The 22,139-nt window shown below is 38.7% G+C and overlaps 1 protein-coding gene across 1 annotated transcript in view; it reads left to right on the top strand.

The window, feature by feature from the left end:
• Nucleotides 1-22,139, top strand: part of SLC10A7 (solute carrier family 10 member 7) — a 190,515-nt gene that overhangs the window by 133,134 nt on the left and 35,242 nt on the right. Inside the window, exon 7 of the mRNA XM_074950960.1 lies at nt 9,203-9,286. Within this exon, the coding sequence (XP_074807061.1) occupies nt 9,203-9,286 (84 nt within the window). The remainder of the gene's footprint in view (nt 1-9,202; nt 9,287-22,139) is intronic.

The following is a 22,139-nucleotide window of genomic DNA, read 5'->3' as shown; positions in this document are numbered from 1 at the left end:
AAAATGTGTCACAGCAAACACAGTGCCCATTGCTTCCTTTTATAAGGGGGTGTGAGCCTGCTCATCTGACAGTATCACAAAAGCATATGCTATCAGACAAGCTGAGCCAAACACACGTTTGCAATGACAAAATGCTTACCCCAGTAGGAGAGCTATCTTATAGCATGTGCTGGGGTAGCATGGGATCATAATGAGCCAAAATGGACCTCAGGTCTGACTGTTTGGCCAGGTAAATGCAGTCTTACATTTGGGCAACTAAAACCTATGGGTATTTTTGTGTTAGAGGTGTGTGAGAGATTGGAAAGGGGATGACAAATTACTGAAGCCATTGGGTGCCACTAACAAGAACCTTGTTGACTCTTGTTTGTTCAAGTCTTACTCAGTCGTTGGTCATCCGTCAGGGTCTTGGTTACTTACAGTTCATGGAAGCAGACGGAGATCTGGTTGCAAGTGATGTTTATTTGTCATTACACAGTGAGTGACCCTGTAACAGGCTGGCAGTGTTTCCCTGAAATACCTAATATCATTTAGCAGGTGTTGATCCTGCTGGCAACAGGATACATGGGTTTCACGGAACCACTGAGGTATGTTGCTCTCTGGGGAGAGGAGATATAGGGTATGGGCGGAGAAGTCCTGAGGAGCGGCCAAGCCTGTCACAAAGGTTTAAGTTGAACTTTGTTGTCTTACTGTTAATTTCTGTATTATGACAATCAAACTCCCGGAAAGGGATGTAAGTATGGACTCATGGTGTGTAAACTGTGTTTTAGTGTAGGTTATGAAAGACACCTGTTCACAGACAGGCTAATATGACTTCCTTATAAGGAAGAGGGAAGGAACTGCTTCCGGATGGTCTGCTACTACTCCCCTCACTGTCTGCCCCTCTTCTGTTCTCCCTGATAGATGGTAATTCTTCCAGAGGGGTGGAGTTAGAAGACCAAAATCCCATTTTAAAAAGACAAAACTTTTGGTTTTATTACCTTGAACATGAGCATCTTTTTCACTTTCTAAGTGACGTCTTGAACCCTTGTACCCCGACTGAGATAGGACGTTTTTGAAACGGAGCCTGGGGGAAGGTGCATTTTTTGTAAAACCTGAAATTTATTTAATTTTTCAATTGTACAACTTTTGAAACAAGATAAAGGCTTGATTTATGTCAGTGACATCTCTTTATGGGCAAATAAAAGATTAGGTAACAAAATACTCCAGCCAGCTAGTAGTCAGCCGTAACGTTTTTCATCTTGTATCTCATCTTCTATTTCATCTTGTAGCAAGTGGTAAAAGTCTCTAATGTTCAAGAAGAAATAGGAGCCAGAGAATAGGCATATGTGCTTCCAATCAGTGCTGAAGTTACTAGTGTAACACTGTGCCACTTGACTGTTTATTATTTACCGTACTACTATTTGTAGCACTCTCAGCGGTTTGCTCTCCTGAAGAAAAAGAAGTTGTCACTTCTTAACAAAGCTCTAAACAAAATGTGTGGACTAAAAATCTGCAAAAGCTGCAGATTCTTTCATTATCACAGTGTTCAAAACTTGAGCCATGATTCTGTGGGATTTATTGATGTATAAAAGTCTAGTATGTGACAAGGGATGATTTGTCCTTTGCTACTCTATTCATGTTGGATGGAATTTTCAAAAACACTCAGCACCAAGGTAAAACTCTCATTGGAGTTAAGCCAACACTGGTTGTATTTATGTTGATTTCAATGGACGCTGAATGGTTTTCAAAAGCACTTCAATGGGCTTTGGATCAGGCCTATGATGCTCGCTAGTGTTAATAAAGCAATGGCCATGCTCCAACAGAGTAATAATACTATCATTAGAATACTGTATTATAGTAATAATATTTATAAGACTACCATAAGCTCTTAAGGCAAGGCCTGTATGTGTAAACAGTGCCTAACGCTTTCTGAGTGCTACCAGAATACACGTAAATTATTATTTATTAACTTGTTCTTTTGTTTTCTTTAGATAGCTTGGCCCTAGATGGTCACGGTTTAAATTTTTCCCTCTGTGTGCCCCATGTTAATTTCTGACAATATATAATGTTTTGAACTGCTTCCTTTGTTTGTAAATGTCTGTTAATGTAAACATGAGTTGTTTTAACAAAGTTGTTAAAGACATGTTGAAGTACACAAATGGAAGAAGAGTGAAAGCTTGTTATAAATTTTATATTTCCTGCAAATAATTTATTTCCCTAAATGAATGGTGTTAAATATAAGATTGTCAGTCACATTTCTGAAGAGAATACTTCTGCTACCAAACTTGTTATATAAAGCTTATTTAGCAAAATGGTCTGAGATTTGAAGACTGATTTTATGAAACCTCATATATTATACCCTCAGTTAGCAGACTTTATCTTTGTAGGTACCCTTTGTTAGATTTTAAAGGATAGCAACCGTGTCAGAAGCATCACTGATTATCACTGTAATAGGAAGCTATAGAACCTCGGCTTCCAGCTGCATTAAACCCCGGTATTGTTGTCCTCATTATAACTGTTATTTTTAACACTTACTGTGTTGGATTCCCAAGGATCGTGTTATAAAGGGGCAGTGTACCATAAACAATACACATTTGCATTCATATATGTGATGAGCAGAAAAGGGTTGAAACATAAAGCACTCTGAGACCCATTGGTTGCAAGTTAACGTGGGAATATGCCATTCTCCTTTCTTTGCAACGTTTTGCAAGGTTTTATTAGAGGGATGTGGGATCCTATATACTAGAGCACACACGACAAGTTCCTGCTCTCCTTGTGTCAGTTAGATATTTAAGTGAAACCAGTAGTGGCAGTACAGTAATCAAGATTTTTAAACTGAAGAGCCAGTTTTTTAAGCTGTTTTAAAAAAAAAAAATTCAGAAAAATAGTAAGCTAAGAATTCTCATAGACAAGAAGAAATCTCCTTTTGGGGGAATTTCTCTACTAATGAGTAATTGTCACAATGTAGAATTTAGAGAGTTCGTAGTTTAATTCCCCAGGCTTTGTCCCATCATGTGGGTATGGAGCAGTACCTTATGTTCACAATTATCTTATTACTTTGTTCTCTGTTTTCAACTAATGTCTGTACTTTTCCCAGTAGCAGTAATGATACTACATTTATAATAATCCCTATTCATCTAAATGGATTGCACAGTGCCTTACAAACTTTGCTGACTGGTTATAAAAGCTGTATCCTTTGCTGTGAATACTGAAATAACTGCCACCTCCTCTCAGGTGAAACAGAACAAATGTTAATAGCACATAATAACGATGAACAACAGTTTATGTTAGGAAGTGATGAACAATATCTAGTGAAACAACAGAGAGAATTTAGGTAAGCAGAATGTAATTACTTGAATCCCAAATGTGGCACCCCACTTAAGTTGATTAGCATTGTATTTCTTGAATAAGTTTTTTTGTCTTGTAGAGTACAATTCTACTTAACATGAGTAAGGATGCAGGAATCAAGCCCTCAACTTACAATTTGGCTGGAACACTAAGGCTAACACCTATACTCTTGTGAACGTTTATTATTTGAATTCTAAAAATATGCTGCCATTGCCAAAGCTTCTGGGCACATTTACGTTAATAAAAGACAGTTAAACAAATTGTAACATCATGCTGTGAAGGTAATAATGCTGTGATCTCTTTAATAACCTCAAGTTGTCAGCACCATTGTTTTTATGTCTTATCTGAAAGAGAGAAGCACAGCACCCTGGAACAATTTTAACTACATCATCACTCCTGTGTCTCCTTAAAATATAACATCATTAAGACAGTATGTGTACTGTATGTTTGTATTTGTGTCTATATCTTTGTTAAGGGCTGGAGTATGCCTTGTAAGCACTGCCCCAGGTGGGGGAAGAGCTGAATGCCTCAGGAAAACAGTCTCTTGGAGCTCCCCGGGAGCAGGGAGAGCATAGCTGTTGTGCCACAAGTGCCAGGTTCTATATGAAAATGGCTCTGCCCCTCCTCTCATCCCTCTTGGGATGGCTAGCACCACTATTCTCTCTGGTCCTGCCCTTGGACGAGTACATGGACTTGCAGTTATGCTCAGCTGAGGAGGTTGGAAGCTCCTTATATTTCTCCTGCTCTTATGCCCCTATTCGGGGTAGAACAATATAGCTCTGAGATTTTACTTTGCTACAATAGTGCAATGGTGCTGACATAATAAAACATAGCTGATTAATCACAATGTATTTGGTACCACAATATAACAAATCATTTGAATGTTTATGAAAACAAAATTTTACTTTGTTTACTTTTTGCACTTTTTTATGATATTACATTACAACTCTGCCGTGGTCTTGAAATTATTACCACTATTGTGTATGAACGGATGCTAGGTACTCTCTTTAATTTATGGAAGTATAGTTGGTTGGATAACAAAGTAACAAATACAAAGATGTATGAATCTATATATCTTTACTGAAGTCACCAAAGAAACGTCGGGCTAAGTGTGTATTTTACATTCTTGTGTATGTCAGTCTTCAGAGCTTGCCTGCAAAACCACTTAAACCTGGAATGCTAAAAAGCTCTTGCAACACTCATGTACATTTGTGAAAATATACTTAGCAAAACTCCATGTAAGTGTCATGTACTACTTCTATATTTGCCATACTATCAAAGGTGATTACCATGATACAGGTGTTGAAATAGAAGCTTTTCTACTTCCTAATCAGCTTGCTCCTTCTACTTGATTTATTCAGTGATTTTTTCCTATGTTCTGTATGTTATATCAGTCATTTTGATGGTGTGCTTGTGAACAGTGATACTACAAATATTAGAATATAGTATTAGTGAAAGAATCTAGGCTCAGTCAAGGGGAGAAAACTTCAGTTTAAACATCTTGGAGGAAAGGACTACTGAAAAGGAACATGAGTAAAACTACATGTTGCCATAAATATTAAAGTTTTATTATCTTTTAACGTTTGCTTTATGTAAACAGTCTTTAAATGAAACTACTATTCCTCAAAATGCTGGATTTCTCAGATTTTCAGGAAAAACAACCTGGATTTCTTTGCACTGTACTTTGTTTCCTTATTTCCCTGGTAAAATAGCTTCCCTTTTTCAGTATCATAGAACATACACACATTCATTTTCTGTGAGTTCTTGACAAGTGAAGGCTGATTGCTGGTCAACTGAAGAATGAATTGTTAAATAATATACTAATAGCTGAGAAGACACAGAAGTTGTTAAGGAAGTTGTGGCTAATGTATGTCACTGGTGTGTGACAACAGGTTGATTGTGGGAGTGAGGAAGACGATACAGTGCATTAACTGTTTACAGGTCAATTATTTCATCTGAATGATTTAAAGTGCACCATCTTCTTACTACCTTGTCTGTAATATCTATTTTGTATACAGATTAATTTCCTCCTTAATCTCTGAGGAATGAAATGATCAGTGGAAATCTTTCCGTTGACTTCAGTGAACTTGTGTACCTTTGTGTCAGACTAACTTTTGACTGCCTTACATTATACTTCTTTTTTAGTGGCCAAACAACAATACAAATCCTCCCATCCCCTACCACATATATAGATAATTGCACATCTGCAAGGGTAGAGGAATCTAATATCTGTACAATTTCTGTGGAGGACTTTCTATTCCACTTGTCTCTACTTTTGTAATTGTATACCGGATATCACTTTAAAACACATGGAGAGTCTTTTAAAGATGTCTTTTGCCTATTAAACTAAAATTGTTTTTATGGCTGGTAGAATATATTTACCTCTGAATAGAAAACTCACAAAATATTGCAGGAGTCTGCAAATTGCACCACAAACTCAAAAAGCCAATGACCCTTCCAGTCTGTCATCTCTTCTTTTTACCACCTTCCCCACTCTAATTATCTTTGGTGAGGCTTGCACAGATTCTCGGGGTGCATAGCAAGGGAGAAGGCTCAAGCTAGCTAACAGTGTACTTAGTAGAGTCTGAGGACACAGCCTGGAAAAACATGTTAAGTACAAGAAAATGCTGTAGAGCAGGGAGCCCAGAGTTCCTCTGAAGTGGACTCAATACGGGCAGCAAATGTGGCACTGGATTGTAATTTGGTACGACTGGTAGGAGGTGTTTCTTCTGAGTCTGTGGCAGTTCTGGGTGTAGCCTCTTCCTTGGGGAGGACACCCCAGCTGTGATATCTGCCTTGGCAGCCAGAAAAAAGAAGATTGACCAGCTGTCATGTGGAGTTAGGATAGGATTGGAAGTGCAGAGTGTTCTCATTTTCATGCGAGGAGGATTCCTTTATACAACAAAAGTTAATTATATCCTATCACTTCAGGCTCAGTCCGTGTCTCTCCTGTGAACTCTGCTATAAACAAACCCACTAAATAATTTGGCAGGTGTTGTTAAAATTGGCAGTCTCTGGAGCTGAGAGGTCTAGGGCTGGAGTAGCAGGAGCGTTGCAGGTCAAGTTTAAGTACTGCACAGTGACAGGATTGTGTGGAGAAACTCACCTGGAACTTGCTCCCAATATGGCCTTACCCTGCAAACCCTTATTCATGTGTTCATTCCTTACTCCTGTGAGTTACCCCGTTTAAGTCAATGGGACTATTTAAGTGAATAGGGACTACTCAAATTGGTCCCCTTGTCTGATTCTAGTTAGTGCTTCATAAGCCTGTGCTGTTAATGAGCACCATATTCAGACATAGATATCCAGAAGAACACAGGCTATACAGTACATATAAACAAGGTATCCATTAAATAAAAATCACATGTCGGTGCAAAGAATTATTGTTTTAAAATGAAATATACTGGCAAATCAATTTTGCAATATTTTGAAAGACAGACTTGTGATGAGATGTGATTAAATGCTAAACTTGATCTCCACAATTTATGTAACAAGTTAAATGGAAAATAAGTGATAAAAAAATCCAGTCACATTTTTACAGCTATTAATACATGATTGGTATTATTTTATTCCCAAAGTTGTTTAAGAAATGTTCCTTCTATTTGGCTTTCTCAAACAAACAAAAAAGGCAGCTCATTCTTAGGTGTTGGGATTATGATGATAAGGAGAGTAGCCAGTCGCTCTACCATTAACTTAAGATTTGGAGAAGTTTGAATAGCTCCTTACTTCACGTTTTTTTCCCAATCTAGCTCATTTTAGCTCTCTGCTAATAGATGAGACCATAAGTCCCAAAGTACAGTAAAATCTGGAAACAGCAAGTGCGGGTGATCAAGAAGGAACGTGTTCTTGTGAGATTTTCAGTCTAATTTTGCATACTATGTATGTCCAGATAGTTTCGATAAGGCTTAGCTAAGCATCATCTCAGAATCTGAATTATCTGAGATTCACTTATCAGTGGCCAGATTATGTCAGTGATCAGGGGCTGAAAAGTGTACTTGTGTTGGATGAATGAAAATTCCTCCTTCCTCCTGTCTTCTGTATCCTCTGGGCATAGATTCAGGGCCAGCTCTTTAATGGAGCTGTGATAGTTTACACCAGCTGAGGATCTGGCCTGTTGTCTTTAAACTTATAGACCTTTTTTTCTGGGACTTGACAGTGATAAAATATAGCCCACCAGTGACATCATTGTAGAGTGGGTAAGGGAAACAAGAAACCAGGAATCTATCTTTGAGGAAGGAATAACGGCAATACCCTGAGTGGGGGAGAGAAGGCTGGCACTGTAACTAACTATGTGTGAATAAAAGGCACTAGGATACAAGACAGGGCCAGGTGCATGCACTCGTCAAAAACAGGGGGTGTCAAAGTGATTATTCACATTTGTCATGAAAGAGCTGAACTTTTAAAACTCTGATTTGGACGATCATTGCTTTGTATAAAATAATTTTTCTCATAGGTATATTTGTTTGTGATATGGCTCCCTTTTCGTCTCCCATCCCTCACCCACTATAATTCAATTTCCTTTTCTTAAAAAACTTGACATCTGTGCTGATGAGTCCACAACTGCTTTTAATCTGAAGCCCTGAGATTCCTTTCAAATGCAGATTCTGTGCTTGGAAATGCTACATTTGAAATAATAGTCTGAAAAGATGGCAAGAATATTGGTGTCTAAATGGCTGTCTTTTTCAGCAATATTTTCTATCGTCAGACATCTTTTGATTCTTGACTTGGAATGTGATTATACACAACGTCTAATTGACATAAAACGTTCAAACATTCAGATAAGTCAGTGAATCCTTCACACAAATACAGTGTTGTTACTGTAAAAGTATTATAGCCTCAGGAAGCAAAGTGAAGGGTTCTGGAATCCTGACCACCCATTTTGATTTACTCCTCTGTGGTTGCTTTTAAAGTTTTAAAATCTTCATTTTCACTTGAAAAAGCTTATTTGAACATACAGTCGTTAATGCTTTTAACTCTCCAGCCCAAAAGTGGTGTCAAAATAGGGTTTGAAAACTTATTAACCTTTTAATGCTTCAAAAGTTGTTACAGGGATCATTAGAAGAGCAAATCCACCCCGGAGGCTGTGTATTGTGTGATGAGATTTTGGTTAATCTGCAATGGAATTTCTGCAAGGAACCAGGGCTCTACTTCTCTGTTCACATTTGCTTAAAATTGGAGGTTGAGAGGTTCATGTGCAAAAAGGATGAAATTTCTCCTTCGGAAAATGTCCAGGCAAGATTCTCCCTGATACTGCAGTCCCATGTGAGGTCACAGATGGAGCAGCAGCACATGAGCTCATGCATACCCAGTATGTGCCACAGCGGGGGCCGCTGCGCCACATCCAAATAGGCTGGTGTAGAAGGAAACACTGGGGAGTTACACAGAGAGTTATTCCAGAATAGCTATTCCTGGTTAAGTCCATGTGTGGATGTTTTCATTCCAAAATAAGAATGCCTTATTCCGAATTGGCTAATCCACTGTGGAAGTGGATTAAACCAATACGGAATAAGGCACTCTTATTCATGAATAAGAGCATCTACACATGGAGTTATTCAGGCATAGTTAATCCACTTTAAATTCATACCCTACCTTATTCTAGATTAATTTTCGTATGTAGATAAATATTGGCAGAATTGGGGCTTTAGATTATAGACTCTTCTGGCAGAGACTGTCCTTAATTTTGTAACTTGTGGAACATCACGTATATTAATTGGGCTTAACAGTTACACACGTGTGTGTAAGTAGGTATGTACACATAAGTAAAATTATACATCAGGACATCAGTCGATATAAGTAAATATTGCAGATCTTTTGCTGAGCTCAAAACAGATGTGAAGGAAAGGTTCAATATTAACAATGTATTTTTATTTTGTAGCTTGGATCATCCTCCTCTGTGCCTTTTACATCTATATTCTCACAGCTATTTATGACTGTTGTCGTTCCTCTTATTATTGGACAGGTATGTCTTTTAAATATACTTTTTGTTAAAAAAAGAATAAGATAAAGAGGGCTGTCTTAAAGATAAACTGTCAACACAGTATGCTGCCACATAGGACACAGCCTCAGGATGGTGGAGTCTAAGATCATAGAGAAGATACTACAGTGCTCCCTGGAGCCACGTTGATCTTTGTTGAGATTGAGCATCTGACCCTCACTGCCGCAGACATACACTACTGCGTATCAAGAAGAGAATTTGTGAATATAAAATGGGGGAAAATAGCAGTCCAGATTGAGAAACTTGCAGCCAATGCAAAATGAGCTTTGAGAACACTCTCTAGTTCTTTTGTCATATGCCCTTTACCTGGATGATGGAAAAAATTCTTCCTGTGTAATGGCTACTGCTAATTATGTTAATTAAAAAATCCTGTGTTAAAAGAACTTGAAGGTGGTAAAGTCAGGCCATCAAAAGTTAGAAAATGCCAGAATTAAGGCTGCCCGCACTCTTCTGAATGCACATTATATTACAGTCTTTAATTATGTGATCACATACTGTTTTTTTCCCACAGAACCTCTGCCTCATTCTGAGCACAGGATGGATGGCTCGGTGAATGAGCAGCTGTTCAATATTTCATTTTAGCCTCATCATTCAGTGTGTGGCCCCTGCCTTATTTATAGCATGCAATTTAACCTTGCACTGAACACAGAATTAATTTCCTCCTGAGCTTTTGTATTACACTTGTCACTGTAGTATCTGAGCGCTTCACAAACATTAATGAATCTTTAAAAAGTCCTGTGCAATAGGGAGGTTTTATCTCCATTTTACAGATTGTGAACTGAGGCACACAGATTTTTGAGTACCCAAATTGAGATACCTACAGGCCGATTTTTCAGAATACTTACCATTTTATAGCACTTTATGCATTCAAAGCACAACTCCCATTGACTTCAGTTGCAGTTCTGAACACTCAGTCCTTTTGCAAATCAGGCCAACGGTGCCTCATGCTGGACACCCAAAAAACAACATGCAACAACTGCTTACCTGTGAAAAGTTCGATACAAGTAACTTGCCCAGCATCTCATGGGAATCTGTGGCAGAAGCAGAGAGAATCCAGTTCTCCAGGGTGGTATTCAACTGCCTTAAACATGAGACTATCTTTTCTTTTCCTGCAATCCCCTGCCTCTTTCACAATAAACTTTCCAACTTCAGCAATACACATGGACAGGGGTCCGACAGAAAACAGCCTTATATGCCACATAATTCTGATTCATTTCCTGAACACTGTGCATCCTGTGCACTGGCATCTTCTAACTTTTGAGGGCTTGGTCTTTGCAACCTTAACTTCCTTTTAATGGATATTTAATGTAATTTCCTATTTTTTCAAAAAGGCAAACTGAAAAAAAAGAAAAAAGAAAGAAAAGAAAAGAAAATCCCATCATGTGGGACCATATTGCTGACCCCCCACATGGGTCATCATCAGGGTTCAGACCCTTAGATCCTCAACACAGAGTTCTTCCACTTGAGCTAACTAATTATCTAGTGGCAATAGTAGGCAGTTATCTTCTATGTCAGGGAATTCTCAACCTTTTGCTTCCTGAAGCCCACCCACACGCTATAAAAACTCCACGGCCCACCTGTGCAACAACTGTTTTTCTTCATATAAAAGCCAGGGCCAGCATTAAGGGGTAGCAAGCAGAGCAGTTGCCTGGGGCACCACGCAACAGTGGGCACCGCAAAGCTGAGTTACTCAGGATCGGGGGATGAGAGAGACACTTTGCCACGGGAATGCACAGCTATTTTCTAGAGATCACAGGGATGTTGAGACTCAGGAATCCTGGGGCCAGTTTCAGGTTTGGGAGGGGAACGTGCTGTAGTGATTATAGACCCTTCTGCCCCTAAGCTTCTCAGCTCCAGTCCCTGTCTTTATTTTGGCTCCTGTTCCATCACCACCACCCTCTACACCACATCCCTTTGCATTTGAATAAGGCTGCTTCCTCTTTCTTCTTCATGTTTGTCAAGGTTCCTTCCCCACTCTGAACTCTAGGGTACAGATGTGGGGACCTGCATGAAAACCTCCTAAGCTTACTTTTACCAGCTTAGGTTAAAACTTCCCCAAGGTACAAACTATTTTACCCTTTGCCCTGGGACTTCCACTGCCACCACCAAATGTTTATCTGGGTTTACTGGGAAAATGTTGTTTGGAAACGTCTTTCCCCCCAAAATCCTCCCAACCCTTGCACCCCACTTCCTGGGGAAGGTTTGGTAAAAATCCTCACCAATTTGCATAGGTGACCACAGACCCAAATCCTTGGATCTTAGAACAATGAAAAAAGCATTCAGTTCTTGAAAAGAAACATTTTAATAGAAGAAACAGTAAAAAGAATCACCTCTGTAAAATCTGGATGGTAAATATCTTACAGGGTAATTAGATTCAAAATATAGAGAATCCCTCTAGGCAAAACCTTAAGTTACAAAAAGACACACAGACAGGAATATTCATTCTATTCAGCACAACTTAATTTCTCAGCCATTTAAAGAAATCATAATCGAACGCATATCTAGCTAGATTACTTACTAAGTTCTAAGACTCCATTCCTGTTCTGTCCCCGGCAAAAGCATCACACAGACAGACCCAGACCCTTTGTTTTTCTCCCTCCTCCCAGCTTTTGAAAGTATCTTGTCTCCTCATTGGTCATTTTGGTCAGGTGCCAGCGAGGTTATTCTAGCTTCTTAACCCTTTACAGGTGAAAGGGTTTTTCCTCTGGCCAGGAGGGATTTTAAAGGTGTTTACCCTTCCCTTTATATTTATGACAATGTTCTAGTTGGGAGAGGGGAGGTCACTGAAAGCACGAGAGATGGTCTCCCTACCTCTCACTTCTGGTGCACAGCGCCACAGCATGTTCTAGCAGCTGCGAGGAGCAACTATGGGGAAAATGCTGTTCAGCTTTTACAGCCCAGGGATGGAGCATGCTCAGTTGCTGTGTGGGTGGTGCATGTGTAATCCAGTCAGCATGCAGGAGCTGTGTGTGAAAGGAGCATGCCGATGGAATCTTTGGAGAATAACATTTACAGCCTCCAACAAACCTCTGCTGAGCAGATGCAAGGTGTGATTTTTTTCATAGACTTATAACTTGGTCATATTTGAGCAGACTTTCATTGAGACAGCACCAGGCACACCCTCAGACACCAGGGCATCCCTCCTGCCAAGTTTCAAGGTCCTACTCTAAAGTATGGAGGCACGACTAGAACATCTCTATGAAACAGTGGTATGTATGTATAAATAAATAAAATAATTAACAGGGTCAGAATAACACAGTTTTCCCTAATTTCAGTCTCAGAAATGGCTTGACCATTTTGGTTAAAGTTTTCCAAAAAATTCAGCCTGAGGCAGACATGTGGCCTGTATCAACCCAAACAGTTAAAGTTTGGCAATAATAAAAGCAAATGAAAACATGGCCTTATAATGGAAAGGGTTGTGCAACCTTAACTATAAGGGCTTGTCTACATGGCCAGTTACTGCCCAAGAAGCAGTAACACAGTAACATCCCATGTGGACACTGCTATAGCAAAGCAAAAGTCCCAGAGTACGGCTTCATGTGTTACTGCTTGAAAGTGTAGTATGCCAGGTCATACTACAGGGTTTAAAGTGTACTGTAGCAGTGTCCACGTGGGTCATTGCTGCGTGGCAAGCTGGTGTACTATAGATTCACACCCTGGCTTTCTGCACAGTAAGTTGCCATGTAAACACCTATAATAGTAAATCATTTTACTGAATTTTAAGGCTAGCATATAGTACACCTTAAAAGGTTCTTGGAAAGTATTCTTGTTTGATAGAAGAAGTTAAGACCCACTAGGACTTCTATGGTGACAATAGCCACCGGACTCGAATACTGATCCCCTGCCATGTGACACAGGTATAACTTTTTGTAACTCTGACCATATCACATATTGAGGAAAGGAAGTAGGCCCCAATTCAGGGAAGTATATGAGCACATACTTAACTTCAAGCATGAGAATCAAACCATTGAAGTCTATTAGACTGCTTTTGAGTCAAGGAGATGCATAAATGCTTTTTTGAGTTGGGGCCATAAAGAGAAACCTCTTACCAGCATTTCTGTGTCACACCTTTATTGCATGTTGGAACTAAACTAAATCTTTGATAAAAATGGAGCAAGCAAAATTTCATGTATCCTTCAGTCCTGCAGGGACCCAGGCAGAAAATTGAAAGAGGGGATTGCAATATTCCAGTGTGCTTGGAAGCAAGTGATATTTCAGCAAAACTAAATAGAGTGAAATCCTCCACAGCGCTACATGTGGCAGGCCCAGAGATATTTTGGTAAGAGTCCTTAGAGGATTGCAAAAAATTTCAAAAATACTTTGATCCGTGCACAAATATTACTCAGGAAAGATGCATTGTATTACAAGAAACCAACTCCCACGTGAGATGACATACCCCAATATCAATTAATCAAGGTTTTGTCAGACCAAAGAGGGGAGCAAGTTCCATAGATGAAGGCTTTCCATTGGGAATGCCCTATCTTTAGCCCTAAAATATTCAGACTGAGGACTGTTAGCAGCTTTAGTAACTGATGTTAACTGAGAGAGTGCGTAGGGAGAGAGGCAGTCTTAGGACCAAAAAAAAACATATTTAGTAAGATTTTATAGCTCAATTCCAACACCTTCAATTGCACACAGAAATCAATAGGAAATCAGTGCTAAGTGGAGTGCGTCAGAAATTTTCCAATGGAGCATTCTTCCATTGGAAAATGCTGGTTCATCAACATTGAAATGTTGTGTGAGAGTGTGACTATTTCACCAGGTTTGTTTGCAATGGAACTGCCTGCCAGGCAGGTTTCTGCTGGAAACCAGCCTAAACCTGCCAGCTTTCCTGCTGGGCTTTGAAACTCCTTCCCCCTCAGCAGCCCAGAGTATGTCTACACAGCTCGTAGAAGAAAGTTCCCAGACTGAGTTGAGAGACTCAGGTTAGCAGGGCTCATGCCAGCACTATAAAAATAGCAGTGTAGACAGCACCTTGAAGTTGCAGCTTAGGCTTCTCCTTAGGCTTCAGCGCCCGAGTCCTAGCCTGAGCTGCAATTTTAGTAAAGCTTTTGATACTGTCTCGCATGACCTTCTCATAAACAAACTAGGGAAATGCAACCTAGATGGAGCTATTATAAGGTGGGTGCAAAACTGATTGGAAAACCGTTCCCAAAGAGTAGTTATCAGTGGTTCCCAGTCATGCTGGAAGGGCATAACGAGTGGGGTCCCGCTGGAATCAGTTCTGGGTCTGGTTCTGTTCAATATCTTCATCGATGATTTAGATAATGGCATAGAGAGTACACTTATAAAGTTTGCGGATGATACCAACCTGGGAGGGGTTGCAAGTGCTTTGAAGGATAGGATTAAAATTCAAAATGATCCAGACAAACTGGAGAAATGGTCTGAAGTAAACAGGATAAAATTCAATAAGGACAAATGCAAAGTACTCCACTTAGGAAGGAACAATCAGTTGCACACATACAAAATGGGAAATGACTGCCTTAGGAAGGAGTACTGCGGAAAGGGATCTGGGGGTCATAGTGGACCTTAAGCTAAATATGAGTCAACAGTTGACACTGTTGCAAAAAAACCAAACATCATTTTGGGATGTATTAGCAGGAGTGTTGTAAGTGAAACACAAGAAGTAATTCTTCTGCTCTACTCCATGCTGATTAGCCTCATCTGGAGTATTGTGTCCAGTTCTGGGCGCCACATTTCAGGAAAGATGTAGACAAATTGGAGAAAGTCCAGAGAAGGGCGACAAAAATGATTAAAGGTCTAGAAAACATGACCTATGAGGGAAGACTGAAAAAATTGGGTTTGTTTAGTCTAGAAAAGAGAAGACTGAGAGGGGACATAACAGTTTTCAAGTACATAAAAGGTTTTTACAAGGAGGAGGGAGAAAAATTATTGTTCTTAACCTCTAAGGATAGGACAAGAAGCAATGGGCTTAAATTGCTGCAAGGGAGGTTTAGGTTGAACATTAGGAAAAACTTCCTAACTGTCAGGGTGGTTGAGTACTGGAATAAATTGTCTAGGGAGGTTGTGGAATCTCCATCATTGGAGACTTTTAAGAGCAAGTTAGACAATGTCAGGGATGGTCTAGATCAGTGCTATTCAAAGTGGTGGTCCATGGACTGGTGCCGGTCCGCGAGCCATCGGCTGCTGGTCTGTGCACACATTGGGAAAAAAATTGCCAGTCCCCCACATCAGATAGCTTGAGAAGCACTGGTCTAGATAATATAGTCCTGCCTTAAGTGCAGGGGACTGGGCTAGATGACCTTTCGAGGTCCCTTCCAGTCCTATGATTCAAGGCACTGTCCAGACAGCTATTTTTAAAGCACTAGCATGAGCTTCACTAAACCGAATCTGTCAGCCTTGGCTGGGAGGCTTGCTGCTGTAGACATGCTCCCAGGGCTTCAGGTGGTCTGCCCCTGAATTGGTGCTTACAGGATCCCTGTGTTGCCTGACTCCTTGCCTAGCAGGGAAGCATTGGAAATGTTTTGAAAAGGTCAAAATGAAATGTCATGTTGACTTTTTGTAAATAACATTTTGGAATTCCTGTAGGGTAGGAGATTTTGACATTTCATTTTTCGTTCTGTTTAGAAACTTTTTTTTTTTAATTTTGGAATTTCCTGTGGAACAGGAATTCTAGTTTCTGGCCAGCTCTAATGCTAACTAATCAAGCACCCTTATAATGCATTAACTGTACTATAACTTTCAAGTGTGTTTTCAAATGAAAAATTACTGTAATCCAGTCTGGAGGTCAAAGGAATGCATAACTGTGGGCAGTGAAGGCAGTGAAAAATAGTCACAGATGACCATTTGGTGCACTGTGCAGTCTTAAGTGCACAAATTGGAAGCCTTTTGAAAGTGTGGGCCACAATGTACATGGGTTAACAAACAAGAGGCTCACTAAATAGCTACTTGTTTTAAATAATAGTAATTGAGGCTGTATTTTCAAAATCTATTAAAGTTGTATTATGTTCCTGATGTTAAGCAAATAACATTGAGCATACAGGTTTGGCAAGCCTCATATTAAGGTGTGAAGTACTGATAACTGGAAAACTGGGCCATGCTAGTTATATTTTGGCAATATTTTAATGAAATCGTCCATGAGAGATTGGATCTTCCAATGAAGTTCACATTGGTCACATGGGAGCTATGACAAACATGGTCAGTAGTTCACAGCTCTCTACCGTATGTGTGTGTCATAATTAATTGGCAATATTAGTCTAACATGGTTTATTTTATTGGTCTTGAAGATCAATAATTTATAACAACCTGAGATTTGTGCCCCCTATTGCGTGCACAGATAGGGGATTAGAGAACACCTGCTATATGAGATCTGTTATATTGTTAGAGATAATATTTATTTATATATATGTTATAGTGTCTTGAAGTTCTTATATATTCTGGTCAATATAGCATAGTGTTATACTGCATTTGATCTCATTATTGAAGGTTGCTATTCATGAGCTACATTGACGTGTTAGGGTAATTTTTGCCTTCATTACAGTAGGCGGTAAATACTTTTACACAGCCAAGTAGAGTTTAGATCAATCCCTAAGCAGTTTCATCTCGTCTTTCAGACTGGGGAGTTTGGCCAAAGATCATTGTTTCTTTGTTCCTTTTTTTTTCTTCCAAAAGTGACAGAAAACAGAAACAACAACTGCTGCTGCAATATTTCCTTTCCACATTCTGCAGATCTTCTCCTTTCTTTACACCTAAGTGCTTATGACAGACTTTTATTTTATGTTTTTATATTAGAGTGATTTATGATTAAATGTTAATGAAATAGAATTTTCACTGTGCTTTCATTATATTCTACTAGTTTGAACATTTTTCAAAACAGCACACCAAAACCCACTGTTTTCTATGAATAAATAATAAAAAGCATGTCTGTACATTATCATTCATGCATTCTCCAGTTGCCCCATCGGTGATTTGTCTGCCGGCGTAAAGTGGGCACTTCATTTTAAACAGATCTTAACTAAAGCTAAAATTCATGTTATGATTCCAGCAGTTCTTTTCCCCAAATCTATCGAATGAGGTTAGTTGTGTAAGTGCTGTAATATTTCATGGAATCTAGTCAACCGAAAAGATCTGTGATATTCTACAAGTGGAGGATTTTGGATCTGTCTTCTGCATCCTTGTTCAGACTATTCAACAGGAGTTTTGCCAACATTTAGAACTTGTATTTGTAAACAAAATTTTAAAAGGATGCTGTATTGATACATGAGCTGCCAAAGGAACCAGAAAATAGAAATCTTAGCAGTAAAATTTTTCCTATGAATACTTTTAAAGAACAATCTATAATGTTAAGGAAGTGGTATACGGGAATTAGTGAAGAGAGGTACAAAACATATGGGTTGAAAAACATAAATTAAATTAAATGTAATCTAATTTAAATGTGGTTTAAAATGAAAAATAAACCAAAGGTTAGAGAAACTTTCATCTAAAGGAACACTTTATCAAATAGATTATATTTGTAATTAAATCCACATGGAAGTGGCCTTACTTTTTATAATCAAACTTCAGGTGAGTTGCAGGAATAAGGAGTGATGTTCTGGGAAATCAACACTACTGAAAAGCAGTTGCAGAAAATTAAGATGACAGATTAACAGGATTCCAGCCATGATTCACTTTCTTATGACACTTACCTTCAATAAGTAACAGAACAAATTCGCCACAGAAATGCAAACAAAGTAACAACAAATATACACTTAACCATAAAGTGTCATAGGAGTATTTGTATATGTTGTTGTTGAATGTGTTGCTTTCTAATTTTATGAAAATAGCAGTTTTAAATTACTCAATGTTAGTAGGTAATTTTTAAAGTGTGTTCCATAGGGCCCATCTAGATGGAAAATAGAATCTTGGTTTACTTTGAGAGAGTTTCTGAGTGAGAGCTAATGCATGAAAGTAAATTGATTCACACACTTTAAATCACTTTTATATTATCCAGTAAGATGAAGATAAAAAAAGAAAAAAGCCAGAGCCTGGTAAACATTTTCTCCTCAAATTAAAAGAAGGAAGCAGTTAGTATTTCTCTTCATCCATTTTTAGGACAGGACATTCAATCAGAATTTGAGCTCTCTAATAAAGGACAAGTGACTCAACTGACATTTTTTAAAATTCCGCAGGCTGCAAGAATATGAGTGAATTGGTATACAGTCCTGAGGGTGGGCAAGGCTGTGACCCTCATAGTAATATACAGGAATTAACACAAAAACCTGCTATAAAGACAAAGATTCTGACCCTATAAAGAGACCTGCTCCGGGTCCCATTGAAATGAATGGAACTCTGCACTGAAGTAAGGGCCCATCTATGTGGATTCAAGTTGCAAACAAAAATACTAAAATAATGGGGAAAGGGTCTAGACCCCATTTTGTGTGTGCTGTGCTGCATATATACACTCATTGCCATCTGCTCCCCTTTTTGGTCCCTACACTCCTTACAAATCCAGTTTATTATCTTCTCCCTCTCTGAACTTGGTTCCTTCATTCATGTAATCCCCAGTATTTGTTTCTCTTCCTGGCCTTGTTACCATCACCTTGTAAGGGAAGGTGTGGTGAGATTATTGGACTGTTATGCAGTATTTTTTTTTAATGCTTCACTTTGAAGAGAGAGCTTTTGAAGGCAAAGAACACACAAAATGTAATATAAAGTTATGGTGCTATTTGTTTATTATGTTTATTAAATAATGGCTCTACTAAGACAAAACGGAGAATTAGGAATCCTAAATTTAAAAGAGAGAGAAAGTGAGTGAGAGGAAAAATCAGGTACTGGATTTGGGGCTAACAATGATCCAATATTGTTTGGTAAGGCACAAGGGAATAATGACTCATACTCTCAGCTGAGGGGTTAAAGTCGAGGCATTTTAGAAGGTTTAAAGGAGGATATAAGGTTAAAACTATCTTCTTTAAAAGATTAAATCAATCCCAGAACAGTGGGTATAAATAGAAGGCACATTCTGCTTTGTGTGATGATGTAACTTCCAAAACATTTGTTATATGACTATACAGCCGTTTTTGCAGTTTTTCAGTTTATTAGGGTTTAAACATCTTAAAGTTATAGATATATGTACTTTTTAATGACACCTATTGTACAAATTTTTCCTATTATATTACAAATGTCAAGGAAGGCTCCATTTCTATATAGTGTGAAAAAATACTAGATATAATTAACTTCAATTAATAACAAACAGTAATGGGCCACATAAATCATTCCTGAATAAGACAGTTACTCATGTATTAACTTGTATGTCCTCCACATGGGGGGAGGGACAAGGGGAGGGAGTCTAGCTGCATTTCACTAGCAGATCTCACTAAATACATGGTATAACTATAAGTAAGTGCTAATCAGAATAAAAAAATGTAAACTCCACGTATGTGATGGATTTCTTCTGCCATTTCAAAGTATTAATTTGTAATAGGCATGCAGTGTTTACATGGGGCATTGCACTGAGCGCTGTTCCTGCTGGCCAATATTAAGGAGCAGCACCTGAACATATGTCCTGACTCACAGAAGTAGGTTACCTCTTAACCATTAGGGTATAAGGGATGCGGGGTATCTGTCTAAAGAGAGGATCTGGGGTGTGGGCTGAACAGTCTAGAAGGAGAAATCCTAGGAGTTGTCAAGCCTGAGGAAAGATTTCTATTGAAATGTGTTATTGTTAATTTCTGTGTTGTTAAAACTGAACCCTAGAAAGTTCTCATGTGTGGAGCTGTGTTTTAGAGTAAATTGGGAAAGACACCAGCTCACAGAACTTTTAGTGGCTTTAAGTCACTAACAAGAGGTAGTATGAGGGCTAAAGCCATACAGCTTGTTTTGTTATCTTCTAATTTTTCAGTAAATTCTTCATCAACATTCACATTGTGCTTTTTAATCTTTTTAAGTGGGCAGTTTGCATATTTAATATCCCCAAAGCCACTAGGGGTTGGGGCGTGTGTGTCCTGCTCTTTGGGTTTGGAGTTAAATCTTCACAGCCCCTCACATCTGATATGGTTACTGGCATGTGATCCAATCCTATTCTCATAAGTGGTTCCACAGTGTTACTGGCAGGAGCAAGGGTTGCAGGATCAAGACCAGCATCTCCTCACTGCCATCTCTTGTAGGGATCCTATGATACTTGGCAGTGTGGAGTGTGTTTTCTTTAAGGTTTGAGAAGTTACTTGGCCAGTCATTTTCTTGTGAAAAGGAAGGGATGTGAGAACTCTCTGCCTGCAAGAAAGCTGAGCGATTTTATGTTCCACAATGGGACTTGGTTTTCAAACATCCCTGCCCTTTTTTCCTTTAGCAAGATGCTGCCTTTAAGATTTTCAGTTGTGAGGAATTTTCCTTTAATATGGAGAAGTGGGATTTACCTCTACAAAGCTCTGTCCTTTCCACTTCTTTCCATCAATATGCTTGTCTAGGTCACTTATTTTTGGATGTCATTGTTTCACATCTCCATTCCAGGCTGTAAGTTCTGTCTGCTCAGACACTTTGTTGACTTCATTGTCCTGCTTCTGAAACCATCAGTGAGGTGCAGGTGGCCAATGATGTTGGTGTCTGAATCTGCTGATCTTAGTGTAGGCCAAGGCTTGAAGAAATCTCTGTGTTGTCTTTGTTGTTAGACATTTTCTTTCTCAGTATTTTAACCTAGGTTGCAGTTTACTTTCAGAATTTTTTATTTGGCAGCTAGCTTGTGAAAAGGACCTGTGCTGCTGCATTGATTTTGATCTTGAATACCTCTAAAATGTTCTGTATTATTAAGTCATTATTAAGTCATATTAATGGTGATGTTTATTAATGGTATTGCAATAGGGAGGTAACATAATACTTTTAGCACCTTATCATTGCAAAGCCCCGTGATTTTGCATCATTATTTCTAAAAGAATGTGGCAACACAGAATGTAGGGAGATCTCATGAGAAATCAGGTAATACAGTATGATTGCTGAAAAATTAACACAAGTCATGGCCGTATGATTCTTTAAAGTTTTTCAAGCCATATAAAATAAAGCAAAAAAATAAAAGCAGTTCACCAAGAAGTGCTCAGATAGATATGTTGTCTCTAATGACGCTCAGTCCAATTTGACAAAATTTTAAAGTTTAAGTTACTTTCACTTTTAAACTTGTCTCTAAAACAAAATCTTGCAAAACAATTTCAGATTCAATTTCCTGAAAGTGGAAAAGTTACACTAAGCACTGTAGGTTTGTTCATTTTCATGTGTTAATTCTGGTATTCTAAAAGCATGCAAATTGCATTTGTCTTTAGATTTATAAAAAGTAGATATTCAGAGTTTGAATTATTTAAACTCCCACAACACATGCACTTTTGCTTTTCAAGCATGAGTTATAATTTAATTAAAAACTTCTGGTGCATCGCTAGCTATTTAAATATTAAAATGTTCCATGGATCACTTTCGATTATCTACCGTCATGAAATTCCTGAAGATGTCAGATTTTTAAGATTCCCAAAGTTGCACTTGGAATTGTCTGTTGATGCAAAGGGGACTGTGATAATTACATCCATCCATTAGTATCAGCAGAGGAGATAAACTTTGGGGAGGCTTAATGGGCATGTCTCAGTGACAGCTAGCAAAGAACATTTGGCATGATTAAGGATGGATTTGAATGTACTTGAAAATATACTCTCATTATGGATGCCCAGTGGAAGTTGCACTACAAATGTTAAATTCCCCAGAAGAAGAGTTGTGTGGCAGAGAAGCTTTGAAATCCACTGTGGCCGTCATCCGAATTATTCTCTTCTCTTTATGTCTTTCCGCTGTCAGATTCATTTTGTGATGCCCAACTTGCTCCTTGCATCTTTGAAAAGAGGCAACCTGT

This window comes from Natator depressus, chromosome 4, assembly GCF_965152275.1.
Source record: "Natator depressus isolate rNatDep1 chromosome 4, rNatDep2.hap1, whole genome shotgun sequence".
NCBI lineage: Eukaryota > Metazoa > Chordata > Testudines > Cheloniidae > Natator > Natator depressus.
Note: the sequence above shows the minus strand (reverse complement) of the source record. Positions and strands in the feature narration are given on the sequence as shown.